At 41.8% G+C, this 27,825-nt stretch overlaps 2 protein-coding genes across 2 annotated transcripts in view; one reads left to right on the forward strand and one right to left on the reverse strand.

Moving 5' to 3' along the window:
- The window catches only part of IST1 (IST1 factor associated with ESCRT-III), a 34,215-nt gene extending 11,198 nt beyond the window's left edge, over positions 1-23,017 (forward strand). The window contains exons 2-10 of the mRNA XM_045890813.3: positions 10,030-10,132; positions 10,536-10,716; positions 12,704-12,791; positions 16,295-16,378; positions 17,076-17,186; positions 18,101-18,295; positions 18,911-19,003; positions 20,059-20,107; positions 21,642-23,017. Coding sequence (XP_045746769.2) covers positions 10,045-10,132; positions 10,536-10,716; positions 12,704-12,791; positions 16,295-16,378; positions 17,076-17,186; positions 18,101-18,295; positions 18,911-19,003; positions 20,059-20,107; positions 21,642-21,841 — 1,089 coding nt within the window. The 5' untranslated portion in view covers positions 10,030-10,044 and the 3' untranslated portion in view covers positions 21,842-23,017. The remainder of the gene's footprint in view (positions 1-10,029; positions 10,133-10,535; positions 10,717-12,703; positions 12,792-16,294; positions 16,379-17,075; positions 17,187-18,100; positions 18,296-18,910; positions 19,004-20,058; positions 20,108-21,641) is intronic.
- The window catches only part of PKD1L3 (polycystin 1 like 3, transient receptor potential channel interacting), a 66,335-nt gene continuing 60,150 nt past the window's right edge, over positions 21,641-27,825 (reverse strand). The window contains 5 exon segments of the mRNA XM_064581561.1: positions 21,641-23,728; positions 23,730-23,799; positions 24,166-24,301; positions 25,928-26,026; positions 26,467-26,677. Of these exon segments, the coding sequence (XP_064437631.1) occupies positions 23,623-23,728; positions 23,730-23,799; positions 24,166-24,301; positions 25,928-26,026; positions 26,467-26,677 (622 nt within the window). The 3' untranslated portion in view covers positions 21,641-23,622.

The raw sequence follows: 27,825 nt of genomic DNA on the forward strand, positions 1-27,825 counted from the left end.
GGAGCAGAGGAAGAGGGACAAGCAGATTCCGTGTTGAGTGCAGAGCCCAGTGCAGTGCTTGATCTCATGACCCTGAGCTCATGACCTGAGCCAAAATCAAGAGTAGGATGCCTAACACACTGAGCCACCCAGGCATCCCTCATCCTTTTACTTTTAACATACTCATTTTATCATATCAAAGTGAGTTTCTTGTTGATAGTATATAGATGGACCCTTTTTTGGACAGTCTCTTGTCTTTAAATTGTTTTTAGACCATTTCTATATAATTTTTTTATGTAATTATTATATTTGAATTTAGGTCCACCATTTTATTATGTTTCCTGTTTTTTCCTCTGTTTTTCATTTCTGTTTCTGCTTTTGCCTTCTTTTGGGTTATTTGAACACTAGTATTCTAGTTTAAATTCTGGTTTTTGGTTTTGTTTTTTATAATATGTTTTACAGGTCACTGTGGGGATTATAATGGATGTACTTTCACAGTGTACCTAGAGTCAGTATTTTACCCCTTCCCCTCCACCCCTTTTTTTTTAAGATTTTATTTGACACAGAGACAGTGAGGGAAGGAACACAAGCAGGGGGAATGGGAGAGGGAGAAGCAGGCTTCCTGCCGAGCAGGGAGCCTGATGTGGGGCTCAGTCTCAGGACCCTGGGATCATGACCTGAGCCGAAGGCAGACACCTAACAACTGAGCCACCCAGGCACCCCAGTATTTTACCACTTCCTGTGGAATATAGAGACATCCTATAGATCACTTTACCCTGCTCCCTTTTTTCCATTATGTTTATCTTATGTATATACATTGAAAACCCCATTAGACAATGTTACTAGTTTTGCTTTTAACTATAAGAAATGCATTTAAAGACACTCAAGAGGAGTCCTCTATTACATTTCCCAGATATTTGTATCTGTAATGTAAGTTATAGATATTTTCCATTTTTTCCTTTTTTTTAATATTCCAGATTTCCTTCTGGTATCGCTTCTGCTTGGAAAACTTTTTTTTAAAGATTTTATTTATTTGAGAGAGAGAAAGAGAGCATGAGAGGGGGGAAGGTCAGAGGGAGAAGCAGACTCCCTGGCTGAGCAGGGAGCCTGATGAGGACTCGATCCTGGGACTCCAGGATCATGACCTGAACTGAAGGCAGTTGCTTAACCAACTGAGCCACCCAGGCACCCCTGCCTGGAAAACTTCTTAAGAGGTTTGTTGGTGACAAATTCTTTTATTAGTTTTCCCTCATCTGAGAATGACTTTATTTCACCTTCATTTTTGAAGGATATTTTCGGTGGATATAGAATTCCTGCTTCACAGTTCTTTCAGCAATTTAGAAATATTGTTCCAGAGGTGCCTGGGTGGCTCAGTCGTTTGAGCGTCTGCCTTTGGCTCAGGTCATGATCCCGGGATCCTGGGATCGAGCCCTGCATCAGGCTCTCTGCTCCGCGGGAGACCTGCTTCTCCCACTCCCACTGCCCCCTGCTTGTGTTCCTGCTCTCCCTGTGTCTCTGTCAAATAAATAAAATCTTAAAAAAAAAAAAAAAAGGAATACTGTTCCACTTCTCTTGAGCCTCTATGATTTCTGATGTGAAATTCATAGTCATTTGAATAGGTCATCTATAAGTAATGGATTTTTCTCTGGCTCCTTTCAGTATTTTATAAATTTATCTTTAGTTTTCAGCGGTTTGATGATGATAAGTCTGGGCATACATTTCTTTGGGTTTATTCTGTTTGGAATTCCCTAAGCTTTTCCAGTCTGTACACTTATGCCATTTGCTAAATTTGGGAAGTTTTCAGCCTATGGTTTGCTTTTTTTTAAGATTTATTTTATAGAGAGTGTGTGTGCAAGCTGGGGGAAGGGGAAAAGGGAGAGAGGGAGAGAATCTCAAGTAGACTCCCAGCTGAGTGTGGAGCCCTATGTAGGGCTCAATATCATGACCCTGAGATTGTGACCTGAGCCAAAATCAAGAGTTGGATGCTTGACTGGCAGCCAGCCACCCAGGTGCCCCCTCAGCCTATAGTTTTTCACTATTTTTTGGTACCACACTTCTGGGACTCTGAGGACACAGATATTAGATCCTTTACTATTGCCCTACAGATCTCTGAGACTTTGTTCACTTTTTCAATCTTTTTTTAATCTCTTTTTCAAATTTGATACTTTTTATTGATCTGTCTTCAGGTGCCCTGGCTCTTTCCTCTGTCATTTCCATTCTGCTATTGAGCCCATCAGTGAGTTTCTTACCTTGGTTATTGTTTTTTTCAATTCTAAAGTTTTATTTGTTTTTGTATCTTTTATTTCTTATTTCTTTTTTTTTTTAAAGATTTGTGAGAGCACGACTGCGGGTGGGGGAGGGGCTGAGGGAGAGAATCTTCAAGGAGATACCCCACTGAGCATGGAGCCCGCCGAGAGGTGCGATCTCCCCACCCAAGAGATCATGACCTCAGCCGAAACCAAGAGTTGGACACTGAATTGAATGAGCTGCCCAGGCACTCCTTGCTTGTTTTTTAAGGACTACACATGTTGCTCTAAGTATAGCTAGTTCATTAATTCTGACTGCTGTGTAGTAGTCTGTTGTATTATTTGTCCTCTTGTAATGGACACATAGTATTCTGCCACCTCCTTACTACCATAGGATCCTTTTTTTTTTTTTTTTTTTTAAAGATTATTTATTTGACAGTGAGAGACACAGCAAGAGAGGGAACACAAGCAGGGGGAGTGGGAGAGGGAGAAGCAGGCTTCCCGTGGAGCAGGGAGCCCGATGTGGGGCTCGATCCTAGGACCCTGGGATCATGATCTGAGCCGAAGGCAGATGCTTAATGACTGAGCCATCCAGGCGCCCCACCATAGGATTCTTACACATGTGTCTTCATGGCCCTTTCTACAAATTTCTTTGAGGGTATATGTTCAGGAATGGGATTGCCAGCTACTAAGGTATACATTTACTTTACACATTAAGGCATACATTTTATCAAATACTACTAGACAAATAGAGTATTATTCACCCTTGTAAAGGAAGGAAATCCTGTCACACGCTACAACATGGACTCAGACTTTACTAATACTCTTATATATGTCAGGATACATAAATATAAACAGCATGTTTTATTTATCCATTCATCTGTCAGTGAACATTTGGGTTACTTTCACCTCTTGACTATAGTGGATAATGCTGCTAGGAACATGGGTGTGCAAATATCTCTTTGAAATTTTATTTTCAGTTCTTTTGGATATATACTCAGAAGTGGGATTGCTGGATCATAAGGTCATTCTATTTTCAGTTTTTTAAGGAACTACCATACTGTTTTCCATGGTGGTACTCCACTTTACAGTCTCACCAACAGTGGTACACAGGGGCCCCAGTTTTTTCCATATCCTTTCAAACACTTTTTTTTCCTTTTTTTTTTTTAAGGTTTTATTTATTTGACAGAGCACAAATGCGGGGGGAGCAGGAGAGGGAGCTACAGAGGAGGAAGAAGCAGGCTTCCCACTGATTAGGGAGCCCGATGTGGGACTCAATCCCAGGATGCTGGGATCATGACTGAGCCAAAGGCAGACATTTAACTGACTGAGCCACTGAGGCGCCCTTACCTTTTTTTAAAAAAGATTTATTTATTTTAGAGGTAGCACACAAGTTGGGGTGGATAGAGGGAGAGGGGGAGCAGACTTTGAGTGTGGAGCCCCACACTGGGGTCAATCCTGTGACCCTGAGATCATGACCCCACCTGAAACAAAGAGTTGGTTGCTCTACCGACTGAACCACCTGGGTGCCCCAGTTTTCTTTTTTTAGGCTATTCATTTAACTTCAGTTTTCTGGTCTGGTTAGCCGAAATCTTAACTACAGTGTAAATCTGGGGTTGCTTTGTTAGATCTAGGTTCCTTCTTGTTTGGTCTTGTGTGTGTGTGCGCGTGTGTGTGTGTAACCTTTATGCTTGATAACTTCTTCTCCAGAGCCACATAGCATCATTCCTCTGATGTATGTCCCTGGAGGCTCACTCTTGTACACTGTGTCTATGGGCCCCTTTACTTTCTGCCTTCCAGTTGGGGGTAGATGGGAGGTACCAGGAGACCAGAGGGCAGGAGGAATGAGGGCTAGCTATTTATTTCCCTTCTCCTTTCCTGCCAGGTTGCTGCAAATTGTCTGCATGCCTCTACCAATGACCTTGATTCCTGTCTGGAGACCCTCTTCATATAGCTACTCATGCGAGGTGTCAGTTCCTCTTCTTTCCCTTTGAGGCCTGGATGTTAGTGGTTCTGGGGCAATACACTATCCTTTGTTGGTTTCTCTAAACCTTAGCCACACCTTTGTACATAGTCTATTAAATTCTTCTCAGGTTACCCAGGTTGTGGATGCTAATCTGTTTTCAGCTGGAATCCTGATTGTTAGAGTCCCTGAACAGGCCCTGTGATTTTACTTGTTGTTCTAGATTTAAACAAAAAAATGTTATTACTGAATGATAAGATTCGTAATTTGGGTTTATTTTTATCTGCCTTCCACAGGTTTACAGTAGGCTTTTGGAGTTTCTCTTTCCCAAATATCCCCAGCTAAAAGATGAAGAGTGAAATATAAACAACTTTGCCACACTTCAGTATTTTCAACTTCCTTCACAGAATTGGATTTCTGTTAGCAGTATAAAACATTTGTTAAGCACCCCTTTCAGGGAATTTTAGCACTTTTCTTCTTCAAAGTCCCTTTTCTTATGATTTGGGATCTTTTCCTTCCCAGGCTGTTTCAGCAGTCCTAAACTAGCATTTGTGGACACTGGCCATCTTAGGCAAATATGTGAAATAAAGATGTCTTTACACCCTCTAGCATTTCATGTTGCTAAAACCACTCCTTTGTTACCCATTTCCTCTGTTAACATGTGTCTTTCAGTGTCTGGCTCACTTTACCTATTCTGATGAATTAATTTTTTTGGTAAACTTAATTTTCCTAAATATGTATTAATGTATTAATCAGCTCTACTCTTTTCTTTTCATGTCCTCATTAACTTTTGCTTTTTTTTGAGATGGGGAGATGTATTGTGTTTGCTTTGACTTTTTTTTTTTAAAGATTTTGTCAGAGAGTACAAGCAGGGGGAGCGGCAGGCAGAGGGAGAAGCAGGCTCCCTGCTGAGCAAGGAGCCTGATGGGACTTGATCCCAGGACCCCGGGATCATGACCTGAGCCAAAGGCAGCCGCTTAAATGACAGAGCCACCCAGGTGTCCCTTTATTTTATTTTATTTTTTAAGATTTTATTTATTTTTTTGTCAGAGCAAGAACACAAGCATGGGTAGTGGCAGGCAGAGGGAGAAGCAGGCTCCCTTCTGATCAGGGAGCCCGATGCAGGACTCGATCCCAGGACCCTGGGATCATGACCTAAGCTGAACCTACTTAACCTACTGAGCCACCCAGGTGTCCCTCCTTTGACTTTTAAAGAAAGTTTCTTGGGGCGCCTGGGTGGCTCACTTGGTTAAGCGACTGCCTTCGGCTCAGGTCATGATCCTGGAGTCCCAGGATTGAGTCCCACATCGGGCTCCCTGCTCAGCGGGGGGTCTGCTTCTCCCTCTGCCCTCTTCCCTCTCGTGCTCTCTGCCTCTCATTCTCTCTCTCAAATAAATAAATAAAATCTTAAAAAAAAAAAAAAGTTTCTTGTTCCTGACAGAACTCTCCCTTTGCCCCTTTTCCCCTTCAGCATAGTTTTCTAAAGGGCTCCTCTCCCTTCCTTCTAAAATTCTTCTCCCCCAGGCATTCCCTTTCCAAGACTTCATTTGTGCATTTCAGATGCACTTTAGTGTTCCTTCTTAGGAGTCTGGGCATTTGTCTCTGGCCGTAAAAAGCTAGGGGACTTTTTATTTCTGGTTGTGGTTTTACATCCATAGTAGACGTGCTGCTAGTTTTTCTCTTTTGTCCTCCACAAACTGTGTTGCCTCTTTTGCTTTCTGCTAAGGCATGTGGCTGTTGCTTTGTGCATAGGAGAGTGCCTGATAGGAATTGTTAGTTTGTTCTTATGTTTGTTTAGTTGTATTTGCTATTGTCTTCATCTTAAAGGTAAGGAAAATGATGCTCAGAGTAGTTAAATGGCATGGGCAAAGGCTATTAAGAACAGAAGTTAGGATTGATAATCAAGCCTCTGTTAACCTTTGCTGCATTGCTTGTCTATAGAGTCCTCTTTACACTGAAAGCCTAGTGCACATCCCTTCTCTTCTTGGAAGCTTCCCAGAGCTCCATGGCAGAATGGATGTTCTCCTTCATAGCTCTCCCCTTGTGCTGGCCCTCGATGGAAGAGCATCTGAGTTAGGAGGGTTATCAAGACCATGTTTACATTTTTAATCACAGTTGTAATATTTTTGCTAAGTGGTCACCCTGTGTGGGTAATGTTGCATTTGGGCTTTGAACCCAGATCTTGCCACTCATCTGTGGTGAGACAGATGAGCTGATGGATATGAAGGCCAGGACCTGGCACGCAGTGAGATTTCTCCTCTGTGCTCCTTTTCTTGCATTAGCTCTTCATCATAGGCCTTGCACACAGTGTGCATGTACTTTCTTTTTATTGTTTGTTTATTTGTCAAAGGAGATGGTCATAAATTACTGGACAATTGTAAGCACTTTTTTGGTGCTCAGGAATGCACCATACTTATTTTTCTTTGTAGTTTTTGACATTCTCTGCCACCCACCTCTGGCAACCACCAGTCTGTTCTCTGTATCTATGAGCGTGTGGGTGGTTTTTTTTTTTTCAGATTCCACATATATTCCACTTACGATAAGGTGATCTTGGTTATTGTTTTCTGATGAGTTAATACTTTGTTTTTCTAAGGAGGCAATGAATTTATATTATTATTTGTCTTTTTTTTTTTTTTTAAGATTTTATTTTATTTATTTGACAGAGACACAGCGAGAGAGGGAACACAAGCAGGGGGGAGTGAGAGAGCGAGAAGCAGGCTTCCTGCCGAGCAGGGAGCCCGATGTGGGGCTCGATCCCAGGACCCTGGGATCATGACCTGAGCCGAAGGCAGACGCTTAATGACTGAGCCACCCAGGCGCCCCTATTATTTGTCTTTTAATAGAAATTCTAAATTGTTTGCTTTCTGAGGTGGGTTTGGTTTTTAATATTAGCTCTCCTGTTAGTCTTAACTCATTGGGTTTGGAAAGAGTTTACGTACAGTAATAATTAAATCTTTTTTCTTTTTAGTCCAGCCTTTGTTTATATGTATATTTGCTTTTTTAAACTCAGAATTGGGGTCATACTTCATATATGTAGTCCTGCCTTTTCAACTAATATCATTGATATATTTTCACATCAGTAAATACTTTTTAAATATTTAATGGCTACATAAAATTCCATCACAAATATACTATAGTTTAATAAGCAATATTTCATTATTCTAATTTTTTGGTCTTAAAATGTGCTGATAAATATTTTTATATAAAAGTCTGAATGAAGCTCTGTTTCTTTAGGCTAAGTTCCTAGGAGTAGAATTAATAGGTCAAAATGTATATGTTCTTAAGCCTTTTGAAAATATTTATAATACTGAAGTTTAGTTCTCATATATATTGATGCATCACAAAATCAATGCTTATAGATTAGTTAAGAACCACAGAGAAATCATGACATTTTTCTGTCATACCTTGTGACTCTACAGTAACCCCTGATTTTGTTATCTTTTATCTTCGAAACAGTATCCAAGTAAATGGCCAAAGAAGTTAACCCCTTATAATAAACTCCAGAGCAACACTTATTTACTTACTTGTTATTTTATAGTTACTGAGGTGATAGTTTTCTCTAACTAGACTGTGAACTCCATGAGGGCAATAACCATGTCTGTTTTTCAGTGCCAGTGTATCTAGCTCCTGTCACAGTATTGTAGACAATCAATGAATATTTGTTGAAAGGGATTGAAAAATATATAGTATAATTTTTTGTGCTGAAATGCTATAGGAGCATATGATTAAGATTGTTTACTTGGGTTTTGAGTTTAGATTCACTTAGATTTTATTCTTCATTCTGCCACTTAGTTGCTGGTTGATCCTGGGCCAGTGCCTGGTACGGCAAATGATAGTACTAATTACTGTTTTTCTGGTTGTCCGATCCATCTCTGGTTATGAAGGCCTTGAAAACAAGGATATTGTCTGGATCTAGTTAGCACCAGAACCTACCACAGCACCTGTTCTCTTATAAATAATTGTCAAATTGAAGTTTTGAATTTATGATTGTGAGAGATGTTACGGCATGAACTGTAGTTAATGCCATTCTTCACCTGTACTGAACTTGTGTTCTTCTGAAAGTTTCTTGTTCTCTCTGGTACCTGGAGTTTAGATACAGCACTTCCTCTGCCTGGGGTAGTCACATCCTCTTTTTACCTTATACTTAATTTGTTTGTCCTTTAGGACCCAACTTAGACTTTCCTTCTCCTGGAAAGTATTCTGTAATGTCTCTAAGATTGGGTGTCTTTTCTCTAGAATTAGGTTTTTTAATCTTGGCACTACTGACATTTGGGCTGGATAATTTTTTTGTTGTGGGGGACTGTCCTGTTGATTGTAGAATGTTTAGCAGCAGTATTCCTGGCATCTACCCACCAGATGCCAGTAGCATCCCTTCCAATCGTGACAACCCAGCATGTCTCCAGTCATTGCCAAATGTCCCATATGGGACAAAGTCTCTTTCAGTTGAGAACCACTCTAAAATTACACTTTTTACCAAATAGTATTATAGTTGCCAGATTTTCTTAAGCTGTTTTTTTCCAATAGAATATAAGTTCCTTTGAGGGCAAGGACTGTACTTTTTTTTTTTGTAAATCTTCAGCATTTAGCTATTGTTTGATGTAGAAATATTCGGTATTTGTTGAGTGGGTTGAATATAATTCAGTGTAATGGTTCCCAGATATTTCATGACATACAAGCCCCGTTGTAAACTGAGACTTAGGTTAATTATTAAATATATAAAGGCTTCTGGAGGTTATTAGTGGTTTATGCACAAGCGGACAAATATCCCTAGTGTTTTTCCTTACATTGGATATCTTTTTTGGTTTGTCTGTTTATTGATTAGTTTATTAGACCTAGCTTTTGTTTGGATGTTGTATGTTTTGAAGTTCAAGTCGAGAATTCATTGGGAGACATAGAATTTGCACTGTCTCAATATGAAATGCACAATGGTATATACCCCCTTGTGGGTGGAAGGGAGTAGTTTTGTTGACTATAACTTTGCTGTTCATTCAGAGTCTTGGTAAATAGCCTTCTGTTGTTAAATTTTATAGAGTAGTTTTTTTCTTGGATTTTTCATCCCTTTGTATATTTCTTTGCAAGTCAGTAAATATTAATATTTTTGTGATCTTGGGCACTGGCTTTTTCCCACAGGCTGAGACTTAGTAGGAGGACTTGAGGAACTAATGGGAGACTATTTTTGAATTTGGTTCTAAATATGATAGTCTTTCCTCATCACTGCCCTGATGAGATTTTTGGGACAGGTAGGAGTCCTTCCTGCTGCTGCTTTGTCTTTTTATCAACCCACTCCTTTTTTTTTTTTTTTTTTTTAAGATTTTATTTATTTATTTGAGAGAGAGAGAATGAGAGAGAGAGAGCACATGAGACGGGGAGGGTCAGAGGGAGAAGCAGACTCCCTGCCGAGCAGGGAGCCCGACGTGTGGGACTCGATCCCGGGACTCCAGGATCATGACCTGAGCCGAAGGCAGTCGCTTAACCAACTGAGCCACCCAGGCGCCCCTATCAACCCACTCCTACACCAAAATATAGATACTCATTTTATCCATTACCAGATTCTTTTAGCTCTGCCTTCAAGCTAGATCTCAAATCAAGTCATGCTACCCTAGTCTAAGGTATTTCCATCTCGTCTGGACTATAGTAATAGCCTTCTCTCCTTGGTCCTCTTGCTTCTGTTATTACCCTCCCCCAATCAGTTCTCTACGCAAACCAAAATGATCTTCAAGAAATGTGAATCAGATCATGTTGTTTTGCCTGTATTAGGAAGCCATTCTAGAGGAAGCTAATCCACCCTCTAACTGGAATAATTTCAGCTTGAAAGTAGTAACTGTGCTTATCTTTTTCCAGGAGGAACAGCACAGCATGCTGGGCTCTGGATTTAAAGCTGAGCGTTTACGAGTTAATTTGCGATTAGTCATAAACCGTCTTAAACTATTGGAGAAAAAAAAAAGTGAGTAATGCATGATTGCCGTATATTTTCTTTCCCAAAATCACTGGGGTCTCCCATCCTAATATTAGCTCTGTGAGGCTAGTACTGTGAAGTCTTAGGGATCCCATATCCTTTAAGCTTTAGATAATTACTGCTGCTCTTTGTGACAAGTTAGATTGAATCATTCTGTTGCAGGGAATTGGTAACATGACTCCTGAGGTAAATTTGTGGCTATAACAGCAATATTCTCACCTAGACAAAGGAGCAAATTCTGGAGACTAGATGAGTTGGGACTAGATTTGGTAAAAGACAAGTGAGCTAGGCATGTACTAGAAACACCCAGTTCACTCCTGGGGTAGAAGTCTCCTGCAGGCCAGGGCCCAGTGTATTGCTGCTGTGTGAGTGGACGGGATTTGTGCCTTAGCGGAACTGGCCCAGAAAGCAAGGAAAGAGATTGCTGACTATCTGGCTGCTGGGAAGGATGAACGAGCTCGGATCCGGGTGGAGCACATTATCCGAGAAGACTACCTTGTGGAGGCCATGGAGATTCTGGAGCTGTATTGTGATCTGCTGCTGGCTCGGTTTGGTCTCATCCAGTCTATGAAGTAAGATAATTTTGTCTTTTTTTTTTAAACTTAATTTAGGTATGATTTATAGAGAAAAACTGTATATATGTATACAGTTTGATGAGTTTGGACATATGCATACGCCTGCATAACCATCACCACAATCAAGGTAATAAACATTTGTTACCTCTAGAAGTTTCCTTGTGTCCCCCACACACATCTTTTTTGATAAGAACACATGACATCAGATTCCTACCCTCTTAACATTTTTTTTTTTAAGATTTTATTTATTTGACAGCACAAGCAGGGGGAGCAGCAGGCAGAGGGAGAGGGAGAAGCAGGCTCCCCGCTGAGCAAGGAGCCCGATGCAGGACTCGATCCCAGGACCCTGGGACCATGACCTGAGCCAAAGGCACTTAACTGACTGAGCCACCCAGGCATCCCCCTCTTAACATTTTTAAAAAAGATTTATTTATTTATTTTAGAGAGAAAGAGCACGCATGCACCAGGAGGGGAGGGGGTGGAGGAGCAGAGGGAAAGAATCCCAAGCAGACTCCGCGCTAAGCGTGGAGCCTGACAGGGGCCTTGATCTCACAACCGTGAGATCATGACCTGAGCCGAAACCAAGTGTCAGACATTTAACCAGCTGAGCCACCCAGGCGCCCCTCTACTCTCTTAACATTTTTAAGTGCCTAGTATAGTATTGTTAACTGTATGCACAGTGTAGTTCGGTAGGTTTCTAGAACTTCATCTTGTATAACTGTAATGAAATGAAATAAGGTATTTTGAAGACCTAGATCAAATCACCTTTTTGAGAAAGGGATTTTGAGAAGGGAGTAATAACCGGTCTACTGCATGTGGGGGGCTAGAACTAGGGGACTACTTCACATAGCCAAGGACCTTTTTCCTAATACCTTTGCTGGAAGGACTGATCTCCATGTAAACAACTGAAAAGAAAATAAAGACTCTGAAATCAGAAGGTCTAAGTTTGGGGCGCCTGGGTGGCTCAGATGGTTAGGTGTCTGCCTTCAGCTCAGGTCATGATGCCAGGGTCCTGGGATCGAGTCCCACGTCGGGCTCCTGGCTTGGCGGGGAGCCTGCTTCTCCCTCTCCCTCTGTCTCCCCCCCCCGCTCATGCTCTCTCTCTCTTTCTGTATCTCTGTGTCTCAAATGAATAAATAAAAAAAATCTTTAAAAAAAAAAAAAAAGTCTAAGTTTGAGTCTTGGCTCTACCATTTCCTGACTTTGTGACCTTGGCCTTGTCAGAGATTCCCCAGAAGTAAAATAGGATGATGAAAATGGCTAGAAGCCCTAGAATTATTTGTGAGAATCCAGTGAGATTTGTGAAAGAACTTGAGAGGCTATCAAACATATGATACAAATTCTGGGGTTTTGTTGGTTTGTTTTAAAGAATTTTTTTTTTTTTTTTTTTTTAAATTTATTTATTTATTTGAGAGAGAGAGAATGAGAGACAGAGAGCATGAGAGGGAGGAGGGTCAGAGGGAGAAGCAGACTCCCCGCTGAGCAGGGAGCCCGATGCGGGACTCGATCCCGGGACTCCAGGACCATGACCTGAGCCGAAGGCAGTCGCTTAACCAACTGAGCCACCCAGGCGCCCTAAAGAATTTTTTTTTTTTAAAGATTTTATTTAGGTGTGCCTGGGTGGCTCAGTCGGTTAAGTGTCTGCCTTCAGCTCAGGTTATGATCCCAGGGTCCTGGGATTGAGTCTGATATCAGGCTCCCTGCTCAGCGGGGAGTCTCTTTCTCCCTCTGCCTCTCCCCACTGGCTTGTGCTCTCTCTGGCTTACTGTCTCAAATAAATAAAATCTTTAAAAAAATTTTTATTTATTAGAGAGAGCACGAGCAGGGGAGGAGCAGAGGGAGAGGGAGAAGCAAACTCCCCACCGAGCAGGGAGCCCAATACAGAGCTTAATCCTGGAACTCTGGGACCATGACCTGAGCCACCCAGATGCCCCTGTTTTCTTTTAAAGAATATTAAATTTTATTAATTTTTTTCCTTAATTAGGGAACTAGATTCTGGTCTGGCTGAATCCGTGTCTACACTGATATGGGCTGCTCCTCGGCTCCAGTCAGAAGTGGCTGAGTTGAAAATAGTGAGTACAGTGAGTTTCAGTGATGTCTGAGGTTTGTCATATTTTTAGGTTGGTTAACAAAATTCACTTCTGCTTATTTGACCAGATATTTTGTACCCTTTTCATGGTGTCTTTGAAACAGGCTTTATAAATTTGTCTCTACCTCCTTTTCAGGCCTTGTATAATGCAACAGAACAGTGTTTTCAAACTTAAATAATTTTTTTTAAGGAGCAAAGTTTTGTGTATCTCCAGTTTTGTCTTGTTTTTATTGTAATGTTAAGTATATTCAAATAGAAAAGTTCTTAAGCAACTGTAAACCAGTAAAGTTAAAATAACATTAACTTAAGGTGACAGATGTTTTGCTTCATTCATTAATTTCACAAATACTCATTGGGTGTATGTTACAAGTTAGGTGGGCACTGAGGGTACAGTAATGAGCAAAATATGACACCAACCCTACTCTTGTAGGTTTAAAATCTAGCAGAAGAGATAGACGTTAAAAACTTCCCCATCACAACATGGATATGGCACTGACTGCTAGGATACAAATTCAGTTGAGTTGTTCCCTCCTATTTTCTGCATCTTTGCCTTTTTTGTTTTATTCTCTAGATTGTCTCAGTCATCTCCTGACCCATCTTTTGAGATTTCCTGGTCTTCTGTATGTTTTTATTATTAAGAGCTCTTTCTAATTCTTTATTTGAATACTTCATAGTCTGTTGCTTTTGTTTCATAGCTGCATTAATGTCTTTTAACTGAGAATTAGTTTCTTATTAACTTTTCTTCCTTTTTTTTTTTTTTTTAAGATTGTATTTATTTGCGAGAGAGAGAATGAGAGACAGCATGAGAGGGAGGAGGGTCAGAGGGAGAAGCAGACTCCCTGCTGAGCAGGGACCCTGATGTGGGACTCGATCCCGGGACTCCAGGATCACGACCTGAGCCGAAGGCAGTCGCTTAACCAACTGAGCCACCCAGGCGCCCTCTTGTTCCATTTTCTTGTTCTATTTCTTTGTTTTAGACTATTTTGTAGTAGAGGCTTTTCACAAGTTTGGTGACCCTTGATTGTTGGTTTATATTTGAAAGTGAGGCATTTAAAAAGCGGCTTGGAACCTCTTGTGTGCCTGAGTGGGGCTTATTGCCAGATGCCTTCACTGTTGAATGATCTAAGCCCTTTCTTAAGGGAACTCCAGAGTATCAGGAACTAGTTTTTTTCCTCGGTATGGTCATTTCCTTCAGAGAGGAATCCTCTTTTTTTACCTTGAGGTTATAAGCTGGCAGAATTTCTGAGAACCAGAGGAGAAGGAAGCCAAAGGTCTCATTCTTCTCTTTTAGAAGACTTATACGTAATTTTTCTGTTGTCATTATGTGTCTCTGCTCTCTGCTATGCTTGGAGTTCAGAATCCCTTTAGTCTAAACTCACCAGAGAGTAAGCCTCCTGTATTCTGATCTGGTAGGGCTGGGAGTCTGAGTTGTGTAAATAGAGGAATGGTGGGAGAGTAGAGGCAACTGCTCCTCCTTGTAGCTCACGACCCTGAGATCAAGAGTCCCATACTCTACCGACTGAGCCAGCGAGGTGCCTCAGAGGCAGCTGCTGCTTATATAGACTTTTAACCTCAGTCTCTGTCTCTCTTTTTTTTTAAGTTTTTATTTAAGTAATTTCTACACCCAATGTGGGGCTTGAACTCGACCCTAGATCGAGAGTTGCATGCTCCTCCAGCTGAGCCAGCCGGGCGTCCCAACCTCAGTTTCGTTGTAACCTTTCCTGTATTTTTCCTTTATATTAAAATTTATTGAAGATGAAACACATTTACATGATTTTAAAAAGGTGAACTCATAAAGGAACTAGAAGAAAACTAGGCAGATTTAAAAAAATGATCTCATAGGGCGCCTGGGTGGCTCAGTTGGTTAAGCGACTGCCTTCAGCTCAGGTCATGATCCTGGAGTCCAGGGATCGAGTCCCGCATCGGGCTCCCTGCTCAGCAGGGAGTCTGCTTCTCCCTCTGACCCTCCCCCTTCTCATGCTCTATCTCATTCTCTCTCTCAAATAAATAAATAAAATCTTTAAAAAAAAAAAAAATGATCTCATAGTGGAAAAGTCCATAAAACCCAAAAGCCATAAACAAAGAGCAATAAATTAAGAAAAATAAAAAATTCCTGCATAATATAAAGCAACCAAGAACTGTTATTTAAAAGACAAATGACAACCTTAAGTCGTAAGTACCAGGTCTACATACTGAACAATGAGTGCCTCCTTACTGAACTCTCAGATGTTGGGGCCACTCTGGTTCAATGCCTGCCTGGATTTTTTTAATCTTCTTCCTACACATACTTTGGTTTCTTTTAGTCTATTCAGCTTAGGGTTTTGTTCAGAACACAGATCTGATTCTGTCACTACCCCTTGCTTTAAAGCCCTTTAGTAGCTGCTGTTTTTATGATGGAAACAATTCCTAATATGGCCTACATAGTTCCGCATTGTGTGGCCCCTGTGTGCCTTTCTTTCTTCATTTCTTTTTGTGTGTGTGTGTTTTTTTTTTTTTAAAGATTTATTTATTTATTTGACAGACAGCTAGAGAGGGAACACAAATAGGGGGAGTGGGAGAGGGAGAAGCAGACTCCTGGCTGAGCAGGGAGCCCGACGCGGGGCTCGATCCCAGGACCCTGAGATCATGACCTGAGCCGAAGGCAGACGCTTAACGACTGAGCCACCCAGGCGCCCTCTTTCTTCATTTCCTATCACACTTCTCCCTGGGGCTCAACACTGACTTTATTTCAGCTTGAGGATTGACCCAGTTTTTCTACCTGAGGCCTTTGCACATGCTGTTTTCTTTTCCTAGAATGTTCTTCCCTTCCTCTTAACTCCTAGTCATCCTTTACATCTCAGTGAAGCATCATTCCTTTCTTCAGGAAGCCTTACTTTTTTTTTTTTTTAAGATTTTATTTGAGAGAGAGCGTGAACAAGTGGGAGGGGCAGAGGGAAGGGAGAGGAAGAGAGGATCTCGAACAGACTCTGTGCTGGGCAAGGAGCCCAGTTCAGGGCTTGTTCCCACAACCCTGAGATCATGACCTGAGCTGAAACCAAGAGTTGGACGCTTAACCGACTAAGCCACCCAGGCTCCCCCTTACATGACTTTTTTGATCAGATCTGATTTCACTGTTGTAAGTTATTGACAGTGTATGTACTTTCACTTGGTGATACTTAACTGCGGCTACATTTGTATCTTTATTTGTGTGACTGAGTAATGACTGGTTTCCTCAGAGATTCTAAGACTTTAAGAGTAGGAACAATGTCTGTTTTTGTTTATTGTATTTAGAGCATATGTCATAATGTCTGTGAGAGATTTTGGCACATAGTTACAGCTCGATGGATGGATAAACAAATATGAACTAACAATGTATCCCTTAAAAGTTTTACAGGCCTGGGGTTTTTTGAAATCCTGTAATAGAAGCATGGTTACTGTTGATAGGAAGCTTGAAGCAGTCTGTAAGAATGGTTTCCACTTTCATTTACTGTTCTTTTTTCTCTATAGGTTGCTGATCAGCTCTGTGCCAAGTATAGCAAGGAATACGGCAAGTTATGTAGGACCAACCAGATTGGAACTGTGAATGACAGGGTAATGAACATACTTAACATGATGCAGTAGACAGGGTGTGGGCATGTTATCTTGGCTTGATTGTAGTGGGTCCTACTGTATGGCTGAGTTAATCTAGGGTTGCATATTTTATAGTGAGGGTGAGAAAGCTCTCTGGCTGGCTGTGCAGTCTACTCCTTACCCTTCCCTAAACCTCTGATTGTGAGGCCCCCAGTCCTTTGTGCCCCTTGTGATTTGTGCATGTAGAAGCAAGGTGATGAAGAGTGGGTGAATTCAAATGTGGAAGGCAGCATTATCAGTCTTACCAACACCTGGGTCATGTGTAAGCAGAGACCATGAGAGGGGCATGGGTTTGTAATAATGCTTTGTGACTGAAAAAAAAATGATTTAACCGGTCAGAACCTCCTTTTTCCTCAATTTACCTGTAAAATAAGAGGAACAAAGTTTAAAAGTGAGTCAGGTTAGGCTGATTGGCATAGATTTTTTTTTTTTTTTTTAAAGATTTTATTTATTTATTTGAGAGAGAATGAGAGAGAGCACATGAGAGTGGGGAGGGTCAGAGGGAGAAGCAGACTCCCCGCCGAGCAGGGAGCCCGATGCGGGACTCGATCCAGGGACTCTAGGATCATGACCTGAGCCGAAGGCAGTCGCTTAACCAACTGAGCCACCCAGGCGCCCTGATTGGCATAGATTTTAACCCTGGGTCTTTTACTTACAGCTAATGCACAAACTGAGTGTGGAAGCCCCACCCAAAATCCTGGTGGAGAGATACCTGATTGAAATTGCTAAGAACTACAATGTGCCCTATGAGCCTGACTCTGTGGTCATGGTGAGTAGAGAGTCTTTCAGAGTACAGAGGGGGAAATGAGTCTCTGGATATCATTTTCTTAAAAAATAATCCTATCCTTTGCACTAAAGTTTGTATGTGGGAGATTAAGCCTTTGTCCAATTAGTGCCTTTTTGGGTAATGATAAATATGCCTGCATTTCTCAAAGAGTATTTAAGGATCAGATGAGATGAATGACTGGAAGGCACTTAGAAAAGGTACAAACCTTGATGCAAATACAGAATGGCACTATTGCTGCTTTTCGATGAAGTTCAAGGAATTGAAGCAAGAAATGCCCCAAGACCCCGAATGGATTCTAAAACTATTAGGTGCCTGCCGTGTGTTAGACAGTGCACTGAGACCTGAGAATACAGAGATAAAAACAAGTTCCCTGTCCTGAAGAGGTTTACAGTGTAAGGGGGGCAAATATGCAAATAGTAATCCTTCAATTAAGGTCAGTGGGGTGTAGTGGGTTCTTTGCTGTGCTGCTTAGACAACACTCCCCCATCCCAGATATACACACCTAAGGATAAAAGCATTTATTTCCCCACCTCTTGAGAGTATTGATGACTGGTGGCTCATAACACTCCAGCAATGGCCCTCAGAAGAAAGCTGCTTCATCCACAGTCTTTTCTGCAGGACAGCCTGTATTCAGTAACTGGGTTTTAAAGACTCTGTCCCAGTCGGGGGTACATGTTGCAGGCCCATTCCAGCTCAGAGCTCCTTAAGGAATCGACTGAGCAGTTGTTGTGACTGTACAGCAGCCTAGCCCGGCTTCCTTCACTTCCCCACGGGTCTTTATCCCAAGGGACCACGCCAGTACCTTCCTCCACACTGGTCTCCATCTCAGAGTCTGCTTCTGGGGGAACCTGGCCTGCACTGTGGGTTAATGATACGGGTTTCTCTCTCCTTCTCAGGCAGAAGCTCCTCCTGGGGTAGAGACAGATCTTATTGATGTTGGATTCACAGATGATGTGAAGAAAGGGGGTCCTGGAAGAGGAGGAGGGGGTGGTTTTGCAACACCAGTTGGTGGACCTGATGGAACAGTGCCAGTGCCTATGCCCATGCCCTCTCCAAGTACTCCGTTCTCCTACCCACTTCCAAAGGGACCAGTAAGTATACATAGAAGTGTGGGTGTAAACTGTAGAAAATGTAACAAGATGACACATTGGATGTATGAATACACAGGAGTTGTAGGTTGTTAAGATTCTGCAGTAAGAACATTTGGTATTAGGGATCATATTGTGGAAAAAATACTGGGATTTGGAGAAAGTGTTTTGTTAATGATGTGGGAAAATATACAGAGATCGTGCTAGAGAAACTTCTTCTTGTAGCTTTACTGAATACCTTTGGGACCTGTAGCAGGCAAACTAGTAGTTCTTTCCAAAAATGAGTACAACTTATTACCAGGTAGAAAAACCTCTTTTGTAGACAAAAAGGTGAAGGTCATTACTAGTAATAGGAAAGTCTGATTAGAATCTTCCCCTGTAGACATCCAGGCAGTTGATAAGTAATTTGAAGACTAGCCTTTGGCTTTAGATCTTTAAAAATCTGGGATCCTTCTGGGCATTTTTTTTCTTTGGGAGCTCTTGAATATATATACATATTGAATATATTTCTTGAATATTCACACTGAATACGTGTAGGTATTGCTCCCTTACCATACACAAACCTCAGAAACTGCAAAACGGGGCCGTGTCTCTGATGTCGCCTTTCTTCTCTTGCAGTCGGATTTCAATGGATTGCCAGTGGGGACTTATCAGGCTTTTCCCAATATTCATCCACCTCAGATACCAGCAACTCCCCCATCGTATGAATCTGTAAGTGCTTGAGCCTCTTTTGTAAGCAGCAGGAGAGTGAATCCCATGAAGAGAGAGAAATAATGGCCACAGGGAAGGCAAAGTTCTGATCATTTCCTAGTTACCAGCATTGCTCTTGCTTTGGATTTTTGTGTTGCTTCAACATTGCCCTGGCAGTGGGGTGGTGGGGCGGCATCACGGGTGGCAGGGCTTTGTTTGCAGTTAAGCCAGGAATCGGGAAGGAGCTGCAGGTCTCCTAGAAAGTTCTAGTAGGGCACTCACCTAGTCTTTTGGGGGGGTTTTTGGTGGTTTTTGTTTTTTTTTAACTAGGCAGAGAATGGTATTGAGGTGGTGTAGTCTTACTGCTAGAATATCGTAATTAAAATACCAGATTTTTATGTTAAACAGAAGTGTCCAGTTAGTAAATTTCAGCCTATAACATTACTTTTACATTTTCATCTTATAGATGAAACTCGTTATAAATATGGTAACCGTGCCTTGAATTGAATTGTTGGTGATTGCATAGCTTTGATTCAGGATTAGAGGGCTCCTTTTCTGTCAGCCTTGTTTCCTCAGCTGGTATATGCCTTTTGAGACCTATTTCCATCTGATGCATTACAGTTGGTAGGGCGTTTGCTGCGAGATCGCCCTGTTCCTGAACTTGCTTGGTGTTCTTTCCTTTGGTTTTCTCTTGGGCCTGGGTTTTCTTACGTTTCGGTCTTGCATGCATTGAAGCATTGCCCACAACTGTTTCTAGGAATGAGGTAGAAGATCTTCAGTATTAGAGGACTTGGTTCTTGGAGATGAATTCAGTGGGTTAGTGCTTTCTCTCTGCCCAGAAGGTGAAGGTATCAAAGAATTTTCTTTTTCTCTGCTTGGTGGTTGAGTTTAACATGTTATCTGATTGGAAGATCAGGAAGGAGTATAGGGGGTGGAGGGGCAGTTTCTTTGGAGGAGGTTGTGTTGCTTCTGCTGAGCAGCTTAGCTTTGGGAAAACACAGGGGCTTATACCAATATTAGTACTTTGTCCAGTAATGCCATTGCTTTCTCCCCTAGTAACAATCTTTGTGTTTCAGGTTGATGACCTTAATGCTGATAAGAATGTCTCTTCTGCACAGATTGTTGGTGAGTGTGAATCAGAAACCCTCAGTGCTTGAACCCTTTGCTGTTTTCTCATTACCGCTCCTGCCTCAGAGATAGTGTTCATGTTTGTGGCATTTTACCCACATGCCCTGTCTTCTCCCAGAGTGTAGTAGGATGAAAATAGAACTTTGGATTTCTCTCATCCAAAAAGAAAATATCTTTCTTGGTTGCAGAGAATCTCCCAAGTTCCTTGTTTCTGTTAGTGGTATCATCATTCTTTCAGTCTCAAGTTCTTTATGGTCCTGCTGCTTCAACTTCCGTTGTACCTAGAAATAGCAAAAGAGATCAGTCTAGCTATTTTTCTATCTAGATATAGATAACATATTTTTAAGCTTGAGCATTAAAGAGGGGGCAGTAGATAAAACCATAAATGAATAGCTTAGTGACTTTTCATAAAGCACGCATGATCGTGTGATCATCTGATCAGAAAGTAAAACACTACCAGCACTATGGAAACCAGAGGGAGGGGGATACTTTTTAAATTGGAGATCGTTTTATTGAGGTATATTTTGATGATACTTCAGTAAAGCTGGTGTAGAACATTTCCATCACCCCAGAAAGTTCTCTTATGTTCCTTTCAAGTCCATCAATCCACTCTCTACTTTGGAGGCAAACACTGTTTTCTTTTTCTTTTAAGATTTTATTTTTACAGAAAGAGAACATGAGCGTGCATGGGGGAGGGAAAGAATCTCAATCAGACTTCTCTCAGCGTGGAGCCTGACATGGGGCTCAGTCCCATGACCCCAAGATCGTGACCAGAGCTGAAACCAAGAGTTGGATGCTCAACTGACTGAGCCACTCAGGCACCCCACTATTCTTACTTTCTAAAAGTAGTTGAGGTTTGCCTTTTCTAGAACTTAGATACAAATGGAAACGTACAGTAGGTAGAGACGGGGATGATTTTAACTTATAAAATACAAAATGGCAGACTGGTAATTCAGATCCTACTACATCAAACAATAAGGACGTTAACATTTCTCATAAAAAAATTTTTCCCCCTGAGCCTTAAAGAGGGGCTCATTCCAACAGAATTTTAGTACCACCCCTTGGACTTTGTCATGATGGGAGCAGACCTTTGTGAAAGGGGACAGTCTGAGTGCATGCTCTGTGTACCTAGTCCCAGGTATCACACTTTGAATTTCCCTTAATCTTTTTTCTCACCATAGTAAAGTAAAACAGATAGGAGTCAGCTGTATTAAGGAAATGTAGATTTGGGCGCCTTGGTGGCTCAGATGGTTAAGCGTCTGCCTTCGGCTCAGGTCATGATCCCAGGGTCCTGGGATCGAGTCCCGCATCGGGCTCTCTGCTCCTTGGGAGCCTGCTTCTCCCTCTGCCTCTGTCTCTCATGAATAAATAAATAAAAATCTTTAAAAAAAAAGGAAATGTAGGTTAAATTGTCCTGAAAATTTTTATTGACTTTTAGAATTATTTTTTAAAAACCAGTGTTTTCTCCTGTATTTTTGTTTCTGTCAAAGGGGAGTTTGTAACACTGTGCTCCTTACCCTAATTGAATTAGGTCCTGGGCCCAAGCCGGAAGCCTCTGCAAAGCCCCCTTCCCGACCCGTGGATACCTACAACAACTTTGTACTGCCGGAGTTGCCGTCTGTGCCAGACACACTACCAACTGCATCTGCTGGTGCCAGCGCCTCAGCATCTGAGGACATTGACTTTGATGATCTTTCCCGGAGATTTGAAGAGTTGAAAAAGAAAACCTAGTTCTCTTCAACCAGGCAACCTCCAGGCTCTGAGATTTGAGACTGAGCTTTTTCTCCTTGTAACAAAGAATCTCCATGAAATTCGTTTTCATCTCTTAACCATCACTGAGCACACTATTCCTCTGGGTTCTCTTTCTGCTCTAAATTCTGCTGCTTTCCAGTTCTCTGTTGCTCCTAAGAAACTAATGATTAGAGACTATGAGGCCAGAGCAGCTGACCCTGGGCAGCCGAGCTTGTCCATCTCCCTTGAGTGTGAGCCCAGGTTCTCCCATCACCTGTCCTGTTCCTCCACAGGGGAGTGGAAAGGTGAAAGCATTATGGGGAGAGCTGCCAAAGATGGCTGGACACGGAGAAGAATACTTCATGAAGTCTCTCAGCCCTGTGCTGAAGTCCTAGACTTCGAAACAAACCCCTCTGTCCAGAGGGGTTTGTAGTGAGCAAAGGTGTGCCATGAATGGGAGAGACGGACTCTGGAAGCCCCTTTAACAGTTCTTGGAAGCTGGGTGCTCTCATTGGCTTATACACTACTCACTGCAGGCACTGTTCCACCTGGATCCAGTTGCAGAGTTAATTGGGAAAGTTGAAGGCTTCTCTTGGATCTACTGGATTCTCAGGGAGCCCTCCGTGGCCTTTTGCTTTGAGTGCTGTGTTCCCCTCTTACCAGAGGGCAGCACTGCATAAACTCCTGTTTCCCCCAGGGCATGTTCTGTTGGACTGCATTTACTGGTGAACGAAGGACAGGTCACACACTGGGCAGAAGTCACCAAGGCTAGGGTGGGCTTCCAGTTGCCTTAACAGAAGTACTCAAGTTTCTTGGGTAGTGAGCTGGAATGCCTACAGGGGAAGTGGCGTTCCTGTTTTCATTTGAAAACTTTATGATTAAGAGAACCTTTAAAAACTGATTTCACATAAGTTTTGGGTGCCCATAAAAAATGTGGCTGCAGTTGTTGACTACTTTCCTAGGTGGATGAGACTCTTTACTATTGTAACTTAACAGTGTTCCTTTAACCCCTAGCTGAGGCCATCCTTCCCCAGAGGGATGGCTTTGGGATCAGAAGATAGGACTCTGGCTTCTGTGTAGTGTAAATATACACACCTGTTTCAAGCAACTTAAATGTTTTTGATTGGTTTGTATCTCATAGCTCAGTAGCTGATAATAAAGTTAAAAATTCTGTGCCCTGCTTTTTCCACTGGTTTGGTCAAGTGATGAAGTGCAAATTGGATTTTAGTGGAGAGTATTTTAAGCAAGTGACCCATGCTGGGCACAAGCCAGACCTTACCTTTGGTTCCTTGGGTAACGTGGATGCCTGGAGCAGCGAGGAGTCCATTTCTATTTCTGTATTTAAGCCTAGATAGCCTTTGGGAGTTTGCTTCGTTAGTCCTCTGGGACAGGGCTCCCCATTAGCCAAACCTCATGCTTATATCTTTGATTTTAATAAGCTGCAGTGAGCTCACCTCTGACTCATACATATTTCCCACAGCCATGCTGAATATATTGGTGGTAGGTGTTTGGCAGCAGAGCTGGTTTATCCTGTATCACTCTAGTAGTGTTAACCCTTTCTTGACAGTGATCCATAAACCTAAGAACTCACTGCCACGGGGATTTTGATTCCTCAGTGATTTACAAAATTAATGGTGTATTATAAACCGGTAATTTTCTAAACTATACCATGCAAAGATAATCTTTTAATTTTTAAAAGTATTTGAGAGAGCACAGAGGGAGAAGCAGGCTCCCCACTGAGCAGGGAGCCCAACATGGGGCTGGATCCCAGGACCCTGGGATCATGACTTGAGACACTTAACCGACTGAATCACCCAGGTGCCCCCAAATAGCTCATCTTTTAAAGCCTTAGTGTTACTGCCCACTGCTGTCATGGCTGTTTGCTCACGTGTTCCGGTGCCACTGGATTCCTAGCAAACTGGAGAGCTTCTGTGGCACCACATCTGTCAGTGCATCTTCTTTCAGAGTCTATTCAAAGACAAAAGGAGAAAAGTTAGGGAATTAAAATTGATGCTAATGTTGGAGGGGAAGACTGCCAACAAATTAAAAAACTAGTGTAAACACTGTTTCCTTTAATGATTTACTGTCAGGCATTGGAGTGTTTCTGCTACTTAATAGTTGAGGACCAGCTATTTATAGGACTGCAGATGTCCTCTAAACTGGGTGTCCGATGAAAATGGTTGCCAGAGCTATGGAGACTAATAAAGGGACTACGCTGCTACTGTGCATTATGTCCATCTGTAATCTGAAGAGCAGCAACAGTTGAGTTTTTCTAATGATAAAATGATGGCAAGTTTATATTTCAGTTACTGAGTCGGAGTTACTTACCTTAAGGGACGTTCGTTCTTTACCAGAGGCCATGAGAATGACGGAAACAAAAAGGTTAATGATCACAAGTACCATCAAGAAGACACTGGTGAGAATCAGAAAGGATCCCAGGACTGGGTCTAAATCAATAACCTGGAAAGAGACAAAATATTTTGATTTTAAACACTGACAGTTTAACTTCTACTTTAAAATGTAAGTTATATGCTAATGTTTGGGATATACTCACATAAAATATTTGATGGAAATTAGGGAGAGAAGCAAAACTATTAAAAAGGAAAATGCTTTTGAGTGGACAGAAGAACATGAATGACAGGCTTGATGGGTATAAAAATAGTTGACTTCAGGGCTTTCACAAGAAAACCGGTAAGTCACAGTGGCACTAAATCACTAAAATGATTTAAAGCCCATGTGATTTGACACCTCTAGAAAATATAAGCACAGAAGCTTGAAAGTAGCAAAAGCATATGGAAAGAATAAACATCAGAAATCATAAAAATTGTTTCTGCCATTCTAAGAACCTCTATAAACCGGAGCATTCCAATAAAATTTAACAAGTTAACCATAAAAAAACTGGCTTTTACTTTGTTTTTTGGGGGTTTTTTTGGTGTTACCTTTTCAAAGTAAGTACTGATTTTTGCCATTCTTTACTTTTCAGCATGAAGAGATCATTCTCAAATACAGGACCTAGGGTGGTTTCCGTAAGAGTAGTTTACATGTTCATTTTAACAAATGATGTTTATTTTCCCTTGGTATTGGCTCATTCACTGTTGCCATTAGGGTACTGTTAAAAAACAAAACCAAACCAAAAACCAGCAACAGCCCAACAACTTAGAGGAGGAATGCTTAAAATAAATATCACTGATGGAAATCTGTATGACCAGATATTGCTTAATTATAACTACTCTAGGTCAACCAAGTAATTTGCACCATTTTTCTTATACTAGTATACTCCATTTTCCTTCTCATTGTATTATTAGAGGTTTTTTTAAGTCAAAAAGGAGGTGTTAGCAAAAGCTCATTGTTCTGTTACTTCCTTAAGTGTCTTAGTATATAAAGTGTTCCAAGGGTGAAGACTTCATTCCCTAATTGAACCTAGAACTGTAACAAGTCTTTTTCAGATCTTAGGAAGGTGAGAACTTTCCACGTTAGAAACTATGTTAAGAAACTATGTAAACTTGCCCATTTTAATTACTAACATTTGAGGTCTAGATTTTCAAAAGGTTAGACTTCATGAAAATCTTAACAATTTCACTAATTTGAATTGTAGTTTTTTCTGTCCTGATCGAATCTATATATGCTAGGGCCCCAAATCCTCATCTGGGTTTCCTATTTAATATAGAAGAGAGATTTGTGTTGGTAGTTCTTGGGGGAGAACAACAGCCTCTCTGAAATAAGCATTGATTAACTATGAACAGAAATATTGCCCTTCTTTCTGGAATTGTACCGCCCTAATTTTTTTTAAAAGGCATTTTCATTGTACACTTCAAAGGGCCACTGAGAAAGAAGCAGCAAATAATACTAATCTGGCCAGGTTATGAGAGCATAAATTCAGGCCGAGCATCCTGAAAATAAGACTAAGAAGTGAGGAAATTGGGACTAGGTGCTTGAAAAGGGGACACATTTCTGAAAGTAATAGCCCCTCAAGTTGTATGCAGATAGCACAGGTGTGCCGTGGTACAGAAGGGGCTGCTGTTGTAAGCAATTCTCGCCTTGTAAACAAAATAGAATCCTGCAGGGAAGCCAGGATGGGGTTTTCACCTCCTCGTGATGAGAGATTCCCATTAGGAGACCAACAACAGTCACTGTTGAGCTGAAGAAAGTCCGGTAGTCAGAGACGCTCCAGCCGAACAGGTTAAACTGAAAAGGAGAAATAGTAATTAGAGGGTAGAGAGCAGTAAGGCTGAAGTCACCTCTTTCCCTCCTGGCTAGATAAGGAGGCCAACACAGGACCAAAGGGGCTGGAAATCAAAGAAATGCCTTACTGGCCATTCAAGTCACTATGCCTTAAAAAAAAAAATTCCTTTGTAATTACATAGCATTTTCCTATCAATTTATTTGACCTTCACATCACCCTGTGAGCTAAATTTGAGGAGATGAGACAGATGTCTGCGTTTAAGTCGTACTGCTGGTTAAGTATGGAACTACAACTAAAAACCAGCTTTCTTACTCCACTGTTTTTTCCAAAACTCACTGCCCACTTGAACTGATGGTTTTCCGTATATAGTGCTTTCTTGGGAAGCAATGTGATTCCAAGGCCACACAGCATTTGGGAAAAGACACTGGGAATGAGGGCTTACAGCAATGGCGTAGCCTGTGAGCAGGATCAGGATGACCAGCAAGAAGCCCACCACCTCGTCCCAGGCTTTGCTGAGTGTTCTACCGATGACCTGCAGCCTGGGGTGATGGTGCAGCAGGTTCCACAGCTGAACAATTGCCAACAGAACCAGGAAGCCGATGAGGTGAACGACTGCTGAGTTGACTTTTATTGCCTCATAGAAGCTGATGAACCTGTACCAAGGAAGGCCGACAGTTACTCAGCTGGTGTCTGCCATCCATTTCTCCAGTGCTTCCCCTGCTCAAGTGTAGCAGCTCTGTGAGTCCCATTAGGTCAAATACTTATTGATGCAATAACTCTCCTTTCCAGTGTGGCCTCCAGTACTTGTGGATGTGAGAGCATTGGCCAGAGGCCATGTATTTGGTTGGGAGATCTTAAGAAACCCTGAAATACAACCCCCAGCAGATTACTCAAAATTCATTCTGCAAATCAAGGCCGGCCTCCTCCGCTACTCTGGTTTGAGTTAAATGCCCAGTCTCGAGAGGAGTTAGCCTCATGAGATGTGCCATTGTGCTAGTCTGTTTTCTGTAGCACTCTAATCCTGTATTCTCTGGGGATAATTGATCTCATAGGTGTAAGAGTGCTAAAAGTAGAAAGATGATTGATAGGGACGCCTGGGTGGCTCAGTCGGTCCTGGGATGGAGTCCTGCATCAGGCTCCTTGCTCAACACGGAGCCTGCTTCTCCCTCTGCCTGCCACTTCCCCTGCTTGTGCTTGGTCTGACAGACAAAATTTTTTTTTTTTTAAAGATTTTTTTATTTATTTGACAGAGACACAGCAAGAGAGGGAACACAAGCAGGGGGAGTGGGAGAGGGAGAAGCAGGCTTCCCACTGAGCAGGGAGCCAAATGCGGGGCTCGATCCCAGGACCCCGGGACCATGACCTGAGCTGAAGGCAGACACTCAACGACTGAGCCACCCAGGCACACTGACAAATAAAATCTTAAAAAAAAAAAAGACTGATAAACTAGAAGTGAGTGTTATGTGTGAAACATATTCATAATCTTGTGTTGCAGCAACTAGGTTACGTGGAAAGACGCCCACAGGTAGAGCAAATTGGCACTTGATCACAACTGCTTTAGTGTCTAAGACCTAGGCAGTGCCATATGGCAAGATGGACCTCAACTGTCAACATCATTTAAACTGCACACACTGTCCCTGCATAAATGGCCCTCTGTAAGGATGACCTGGGGTATTTTCTCATTATGCAGATCAGCAGTCCAGACTACTGGCCACTGAAAAAATAAAGTACCACGTGGCAATACTTGGTCTGGGAAATAGATGCTCTTCCCCATGGGAAAGACCACAGAAGGTGTCCAAAG

The sequence above is a fragment of the Mirounga angustirostris genome, unplaced genomic scaffold (genome assembly GCF_029215605.1).
Source record: "Mirounga angustirostris isolate CCGP_5_RB_7025 unplaced genomic scaffold, mMirAng1.0.hap1 SCAF_16, whole genome shotgun sequence".
Classification (NCBI taxonomy): domain Eukaryota; kingdom Metazoa; phylum Chordata; class Mammalia; order Carnivora; family Phocidae; genus Mirounga; species Mirounga angustirostris.